General features: G+C 40.3%; 1 protein-coding gene across 4 annotated transcripts in view; it reads right to left on the bottom strand.

Annotated features, from left to right (window-relative positions):
• ak1 (adenylate kinase 1) overlaps nucleotides 1-8,897 on the bottom strand; it is a 15,927-nt gene extending 7,030 nt beyond the window's left edge. Inside the window, exons 1-3 of one of the 4 annotated variants that reach the window (XM_062960573.1) lie at nucleotides 8,742-8,897; nucleotides 3,636-3,677; nucleotides 347-382 (exon numbers count right to left, since the gene is read on the bottom strand). In XM_062960573.1, coding sequence (XP_062816643.1) covers nucleotides 347-382; nucleotides 3,636-3,645 — 46 coding nt within the window. In that variant the 5' untranslated portion in view covers nucleotides 3,646-3,677; nucleotides 8,742-8,897. Of the gene's footprint in view, nucleotides 1-346; nucleotides 383-2,180; nucleotides 2,248-3,635; nucleotides 3,776-8,450; nucleotides 8,469-8,741 lie in introns of those variants that run through there. The other 3 variants (XM_062960574.1, XM_008124812.3, XM_062960572.1) reach the window with 3 other exon arrangements.
• Nucleotides 8,898-9,118: the final 221 nt, after the last annotated feature.

Genomic DNA, 9,118 nt, shown 5'->3' with positions numbered 1-9,118 from the left:
TATAAGCCGACCCGAATATAAGCCAAGACATCTAATTTTACCACAAAAAAACATAGGGAAACGTTGACTCCAGTATAAGCCGGGATACCAATAAAATTACCGTATATACTCGAGTATAAGCCGACCCGAATATAAGCCAAGACACCTAATTTTACCACAAAAAAACCTGGGGAAACATTGACTCCAGTATAAGCCGAGATACCAATAAAATTACCGTATATACTCGAGTATAAGCCGACCCGAAACCAAAAAACAAAACAAAACACCTGGAGGGGCAAAGATGAAGGAAACAATAGTAAACAAGAAAACAAAAACAAAACAAATATCCCCCAAACCACTTACTTACCTACGACAAAGATGATCTTGTGATTTTTCAATTTTTCTGCAGAGGAAGGAACCAAAGGGAACAAGAATAAATACAAGACTATTTCCCAGGAGAGAAGCCAATCATCCTAATCCTCATCATCATCATAACCTAATTTGATGTTTAATACGCTTTTCCTTAATCCCTCCTTATTATCCAACATATTCACTTATCCAACGTACTGCCGGCCCGTTTATGTAGGATAAGTGAGACTTATATTAGATTATATTACAGTATTATTATATTGTATTATTATAGGTATTATATTGTATTACATTATAATCTATATATATAAAAGGAGAATGGCATCGCTCCACCGGGCAAAACAACAAAACTAAAGGCCCCCAACCTAGAAAATTGACAACACAACTCCTCATCCACGTCTCTACGTTCTTACAAACAAACTACACATCCCTAGTAGAAAACGGACAGGCTTTGAAGCAGCAAGGCTATTCACTGCAATTCCAATTGGCCACAGCAACGCGTGGCAGGGTACTGCTAGTACTATTATAATATATATATATATATATATATATATATATATATATATATATATATATATCTCACATAGCATGATATTAGTATGATATATTACTTTATTGTACTATACCATGGTACTGCAATATTATTAGTGATATTATATATATACTATAATATTATATAGTACTATATAGTATATATCATACATAATATATTACATTGCAACATTATTAATATTGTATATAATACAGTAGAGTCTCACTTATCCAAGCCTCGCTTATCCAACGTTCTGGATTATCCAACGCATTTTTGTAGTCAATGTTTTCAATACATTGTGATATTTTGGTGCTAAATTCGTAAATACAGTAATTACTACATAGCATTACTGCATATTGAACTATTTTTTCTGCCAAATTTGTTGTATAACATGATGTTTTGGCGCTTAATTTGTAAAATCATAACCTAACTTGATGTTTAATAGGCTTTTCCTTAATCCCTCCTTATTATCCAAGATATTCGCTTATCCAACATTCTGCCGGCCGGTTTAGCTTGGATAAGTGAGACTCTACTGTGTATATATATATATATATATATATATATCACATAGCATGATATTAGTATGATATATTACGTTATTGTACTATACCAATGTACTGCAATATTATTAGTAATATTACATGTAATATATAATATACAATTATATATATATATATATATATATATATATATATATATATATAAAATATTATATAGTACTATATAGTATATATCATACATAATATATTACATTGCAACATTATTAATATTGTATATAATATATTAATATTACTAGCTTTGCCCAGCCACGCGTTGCTGTGGCTTATGGGAATCCTTTGTTGGCCAGACGGAATAGCAGTGAATAGCCTTGCAGTCTCAAAGCCTGGCCGTTTTCTGGAGTAGCTGGAGCTACTCCAGAACGCAGAGGCAGATAATCTGTATTTTATAGGCAGTGTGGAAGAGGCCTAAGTGAGGCCTAACTCTACCTGTCCCCTGGGCTGAGTGGGTTGCTAGGAGACCAAGTGGGCGGAGCTTAGCCTTCTAACTGGCAGCAATTGGATAAAAACAATTATTCCTCTCCCGCTAACTAGGACTTTATTTTTCTTTCCTTTTTGTTGTATGAACGTAGAGGCATGGATGAGGGGTTGTGCTGCCAAGTTTAGTGTTTCTGGGATGTGTAGTTTTGTTGTTTTGTCCTAGGCCAAAACGCCATTATCCTTTTATATATATAGATTAGACTACATTTTTATTATTTCTATATGCTATATATATATTTCGGGGAAAGCTCAGGTGAGGCTACCTGTCCGCGCCTTGAGGGCGGGTGTGTCCAGGCAGGAGCACTGTGCGCCCATGTTGCCCAATGCGCAGCCCTCCTTGGCTCCGGGTGTTTTGGACTGCAAGTCCCACACTCCCCCCCCCCCCCCCACTGGCCTTCATCACCCAGGGACCAAAGACCAACACAGGTCGCCACGGAGACGGTTGCCGTGGGAGAAACTCATTGGCCCTGCTTCACAGAGCATCTGCAAGGGACCCCCAAGGAGGGGACCCAATGTAATAATAATAATAATAATAATAATAATAATAATAATAATAATAATACATCACACAGTCCTAGACACTTAGGAAGTGTTAGACTTGTGATTTTGTGATACGAAACCCAGCATGTCTATCTTGTCTGCTGTGTCATAATATAATAGTAATAATTGTTGTGCCAGCTGTCAGCTCTAGTTTGTAGTGCAGTTTTCTTGTACTGATTCTTTGTCTGCTGTGCTTTGAGGAGTTTCACACAGTCCTAGACACTTGGGAAGTGTTCGACTTGTGATTTTGTGATACGAAATCCAGCATATCTATCTTGTTTGCTGTGTCATAATAATAATAATAATAATAATAATGATAATAATACATCACACAGTCCTAGACACTTGGGAAGTGTTTGACTTGTGATTTTGTGATATGAAATCCAGCATGTCTATCTTGTTTGCTGTGTCATCATAATAATAATAATAATAATAATAATAATAATATAAAATAATAATAATAATAGAGTAATATAATAATAATATAGCAATGTATTAAAATAATATAATAATATAATATTGTGGGCCCCTGGTGGCGCAGCATATTAAACCACTGAGCTGCTAAACTTTATATATATATATATATATATATATATATATATAACAGTAGAGTCTCACTTATCCAACACTCGCTTATCCAGCGTTCTGGATTATCCAACGCATTTTTGTAGTCATTGTTTTCAATACATCGTGATATTTTTGTGCTAAATTCATAAATACAGTAATTACTACATAACATGACTGCGTATTGAACTACTTTTTCTGTCAAATTTGTTGTATAACATGATGTTTTGGTGCTTAATTTTTAAAATCATAACCTATTTTGATGTTTAATAGGCTTTTCCTTAATGCCTCCTTATTATCCAACATATTCGCTTATCCAACATTCTGCTGGCCCGTTTATGTTGGATAAGTGGGACTCTACTGTACGTTTAAAAAATTGGGGGGGGGGGGAATAACAAAACATTAAGAGACAATTAGAGAATGGGCCAACAATGGTTCAAATTACATTGCTGGTTACGCCGCGAGACAATGTCTCGGAATGCGTATCAAAAAGCGAGAACAATCCGAAATAATTCCGATATACGATTCAAAACGATTTTTTGGACATGTCTAATAGATATATATCTACACACACACCACGGTTTGCTAAGTCAGGGAAAGGGGAGTGCACTCACCCGCTGCCATGTTGGTAAGTTCGGGGTGATCAACGCTTCAGCCTAAGGAGACAAAAAGAGACCCAGAAAGGTAGTTAGGGATGTAGAGTTTCCCAAGGGCAACAATCCAGGATGAGTGACAGCCAGACCTCTCTACAGACGGTTCTGTTTTATTTCTGGGGCAGAAAACCCCAACTTCTACTGGATCTGGGTCAGGGAGCCCATGATCTGGCTACGGTTTCCCATTGGGAAATGTTCCCAGGTGTGCGGGAAACGATGTTACGGGTGCGAGACGGAGGCCTGGCCGGTCAAGCCTTTGTGAGCGCAGCGTTGCTAGGTTTCCAGTGGCAACAGAATCCCTCCCAGGTAAATAGAACAGCCAATGGGAAGCTTAATCTCCCAGAGCCAATCAGGCGCAAGAGTCTCCATCACCTGGTTGCTATGGAGACTCCATAGCAACCGGCCTCCTTTCCACTGCAGGTCCCATCACGCAGCCCGTTGTGCAGAGTCCATGCTTTGTCAAGGGCCGGAGTCGCTCGGTTGCTGCGAATTTTTTCGGGCTGCCTGGCCATGCCTCAGTAGCACTCTCTCCTGATGTTTCACCAGCATTTCTTTATTTACAGCATTTATTACAGCATTTATATTCTACCCCCCTCGCCCCATCCACTTGTGACACCCGAGCCCTTGATGGAGTACTTCCTCATTCTTTCCACACGCTACTGGAATTTTTTTTTTACAGCATTGTAAATTAGTTTAACACACTGGGGCCCCTGGTGGCGCAGCATGTTAAAGCGCTGAGCTGCTGAACTTGCGGACCCAAAGGTCCCAGGTTCTCATTCCAGGCACAGAATGAGCACCTGCAGTTAGCCCCAGCTCCTGCCAACTTAGCAGTTCGAAAACATGCAAATGTGAGTAGATCAATAGGTACTGCTCCGGTGGGAAGGTAACGGCGCTCCATGCAGTCATGCCAGTGGCCACATGACCTTGGAGGTGTCTACGGACAACGCCGGCTCTTTGACTTAGAAATGGAGATGAGCACCAACCCCCAGAGTGTGAGTAGATCAATAGGTACTGCTCCGGTGGGAAGGTAACGGCGCTCCATGCAGTCACGCCAGTGGCCACATGACCTTGGAGGTGTCTACGGACAACGCCGGCTCTTTGGCTTAGAAATGGAGATGAGCACCAACCCCCAGAGTGTGAGTAGATCAATAGGTACTGCTCCAGTGGGAAGGTAACGGCGCTCCATGCAGTCATGCCAGTGGCCACATGACCTTGGAGGTGTCTACGGACAACGCCGGCTCTTTGGCTTAGAAATGGAGATGAGCACCAACCCCCAGAGTGTGAGTAGATCAATAGGTACTGCTCCAGTGGGAAGGTAACGGCGCTCCATGCAGTCATGCCAGTGGCCACATGACCTTGGAGGTGTCTACGGACAACGCCGGCTCTTTGGCTTAGAAATGGAGATGAGCACCAACCCCCAGAGTGTAAGTAGATCAATAGGTACTGCTCCAGTGGGAAGGTAATGGCGCTCCATGCAGTCATGGCTATGGCCACATGACCTGGAGATGTCTATGGACAACACCGGCTCTTCAGGTTAGTGGACTTAATGTCAGGGGAAACCTTTACCTTTACCTTAAATTAGTTAAATTGGCCTCCCCGCATAAAGTGGTACCTAGATTTCCTACTTGACAGATGCAACGGTCTTTCGGGCTGTTTAGGTCGACAGCGAGCCAGGCTATTAATGGTCGGGGGCGGCTTAACCTGAAGCCTACAGTAGGTTGCCCTTCCTTAAGTGGGCAGCTCATGGGGTGAAGTGGCCGATGCTGGGGATAGTCTTGCATTAAGTTCTGCCCGTCTCCTTAAGTAACAGCTGAGGGTCCTTCAGGGCCCGAAATAGCCGCTCGCACCCGTGGCAAAGTTCACACCACGGTCCGGTTACACTCCCTCCGGGTCCCTCCTAATAAGGCCACGGCCTCGGCGGTGGTCTCGCTGGCTCCGGTGTTCTAAGTATGGACCGGCCACGATAAATCTCACCTCCACCGGGCCAAAGGGACAGATTGGGAAGGGATCTGTGCTCGGATGGGCCCAATATGTCTCAGGCAGAAACCCGGAGAGCGGAAGCCAGACAACATCAAGGTGTGCACTCACGCAATTCCTAACAGCTGGCCATAATAATATAATAAAATAATAATAATAAAATATAATAATAATATAATATAATAATGTAATGCAGGCATGGGCAAACTTTGTCACTCTGGGTGGTGTGGACTGCAACCCCCACAATTCCTAACAGCTGGCCATAATAATATAATAAAATTATAAAATTACAAGAATATAATAATAATATAATATAATAATAATACAGTAGAGTCTCACTTATCCAACATAAACGGGCCGGCAGAACGTTGGATAAGCGAATATGTTGGATAATAAGGAGAGATTAAGAAGAAGCCTATTAAACATCAAATTAGGTTATGATTTTACAAATTAAGCACCAAAACATCATGTTTTACAACAAATTTAACAGAAAAAAGTAGTTCAATACGCAGTAATGTTATGTTGTAATTACAGTATTTACGAATTTAGCACCAAAATATCACGATATATTGAAAACATTGACTACAAAAATGCGCTGGATAATCCAGAACGTTGGATAAGCGAGTGTTGGATAAGTGAAACTCTACTGTATTATAATACTATAATATAATAATATAATGCAGGCATGGGCTAACTTCGGCCCTCCCTCTGGGCGTTCTGGACTGCAACTCCCACAATTACTAACAGCCGGTCATAATAATATAATATAATATAATAATAATCATCATCATTATTATTATTATTATTATATAATATAATGTAGGCATGGGCAAACTTTAGCCCTCCCTTCGGGTGTTGTGGACTGCAGCTCCCACAATTTCTAACAGCCTATCATAATATTATAATATAATAATAATAATAATAATAATAAATACTATAATATAATATAATTATAATATAATATAATGTAGGCATGGGCAAACTTCAGCTAGAAGTTGTGGACTGCAGCTCCCACAGTTCCTAACAGCCGGTCATAATAATATAATAAAATAATAATAAAATAATATAATGCAGGCATGGGCAAACTTGGGCCCTCCCTCCTGGCGTTTTGGACTGCAACTCCCACATATAATAATATAATAATAAATATAATAATATTAATATAATAATATAATGCAGGCATGGGCAAACTTGGGCCCTCCCTCCTGGCGTTTTGGTCTGCAGCTCCCACATATAATAATAAATATAATACTATAATAATATAATAATAAATATAATAATATAATAATATAATGCAGGCATGGGCAAACTTGGTCCCTCCCTCCTGGCGTTTTGGTCTGCAGCTCCCACATATAATAATAAATATAATAATGTAATAATATAATAATAAATATAGTAATATAATAATATAATGCAGGCATGGGCAAACTTGGTCCCTCCCTCCTGTCATTTTGGACTGCAACTCCCACATATAATAATATAATAATAAATATAATAATATAATATTATAATAATATAATAAATATAATAATATAATACTATAATAATATAATAATATAATATAATAATGCAGGCATGGGCAAGCTTGGGCCCTCCTTCCTGGCGTTTTGGACTGCAACTCCCACATAGAATAATATAATAATAAATATAATAATATAATAATATAATATTATAATACTATAATAATATAATACTATAATATTATAATACTATAATAATATAATAATAAATATAATAATATAATAATATAATGCAGGCATGGGCAAACTTGGGCCCTCCGTGTGTCCTTGTCTTTGTCACCCTGTAGCGCCTGCCTCCTGATAATAATATATTATAATGCTATAATAATATAATAATATAATATAATAATGCAGGCATGGGCAAACTTGGGCCCTCCGTGTGTCCTTGTCTTTGTCACCCTGTAGCGACTGCCTCCTGTTAATAATATATTATAATGCTATAATAATATAATAATATAATATAATAATGCAGGCATGGGCAAACTTGGGCCCTCCGTGTGTCCTTGTCTTTGTCACCCTGTAGCGCCTGCCTCCTGATAATAATATATTATAATGCTATAATAATATAATATAATAATGCAGGCATGGGCAAACTTGGGCCCTCCGTGTGTCCTTGTCTTTGTCACCCTGTAGCGCCTGCCTGCTGATAATAATATATTATAATGCTATAATAATATAATAATATAATATAATAATGCAGGCATGGGCAAACTTGGGCCCTCCGTGTGTCCTTGTCTTTGTCACCCTGTAGCGACTGCCTCCTGATAATAATATATTATAATGCTATAATAATATAATAATATAATATAATAATGCAGGCATGGGCAAGCTTGGGCCCTCCGTGTGTCCTTGTCTTTGTCACCCTGTAGCGCCTGCCTGCTGATAATAATATATTATAATGCTATAATAATATAATAATATAATATAATAATGCAGGCATGGGCAAGCTTGGGCCCTCCGTGTGTCCTTGTCTTTGTCACCCTGCAGCGCCTGCCTGCTGATAATAATATATTATAATGCTATAATAATATAATAATATAATATAATAATGCAGGCATGGGCAAACTTGGGCCCTCCGTGTGTCCTTGTCTTTGTCACCCTGTAGCGCCTGCCTGCTGATAATAATATATTATAATGCTATAATAATATAATAATATAATATAATAATGCAGGCATGGGCAAGCTTGGGCCCTCCGTGTGTCCTTGTCTTTGTCACCCTGCAGCGCCTGCCTCCTGATGACTCCCCGGCTCAAGCCGAGACACAACGCAGCGCATATACCTGTCACGGCATAGACATCCGTTGGGAACGCACACCGTGCAAAGCCCGTCTCAGGGAAGGATCAACCCCTTTTGGGTGGCGCACAACCCCCTTCTTGTGTTGCCAATGTGCTCACAAGGCGCGCATTGTGCACAAAGGGTCAGGGTCGGCTGAGGTCAAGACGGCCAAAGCGTGCACAAAGAGACACACATACAGGAGAGCTGTCCAAATGGTCAGCAAAGCATTGCAATTCAGGGCGAGACAGACTGCAAATGCCGGGGCGCATGAGAGCGCATGGGATTCAAGGCTCACCTCTCTCTCAGCGCTGCTGCTGCCGGGGTGGACGCAGGCCTTCCTGGGCCCAGAGGCTGCCGAGCATGGCTATTTTTACCGCTCTATATACGGCTGGCGCCGTGTCAGGGATGGAAATGCGCTCAGAGCATGCCGGGAAGGCCCAGGGAAGGGGGGGGGGGGGGGGGAAAGCGACACCCGAGACGCACAGACGTGCCCGGCATCCCAATGGCAGCCGCAAGGAGCCTCGAGCATGTCTCGGGGTGCAATTTTATTTATTTATCGTCTCAGAAGCAAACAGAGGGCGACCAAGTTGTGATGCATTTGAAAACATAAAGTATTTTTAACAACAACAATTTGGCATGATACTAAATTTCCTAGTAGGCTGCCGCTTTTGG

Source organism: Anolis carolinensis, unplaced genomic scaffold (assembly GCF_035594765.1).
Source record: "Anolis carolinensis isolate JA03-04 unplaced genomic scaffold, rAnoCar3.1.pri scaffold_7, whole genome shotgun sequence".
In the NCBI taxonomy this organism is placed as follows: Eukaryota; Metazoa; Chordata; class Lepidosauria; order Squamata; family Dactyloidae; genus Anolis; species Anolis carolinensis.
The sequence above is the reverse complement of the archived record's forward strand: the minus strand, read 5'-3'. Positions and strand labels throughout refer to the sequence as shown.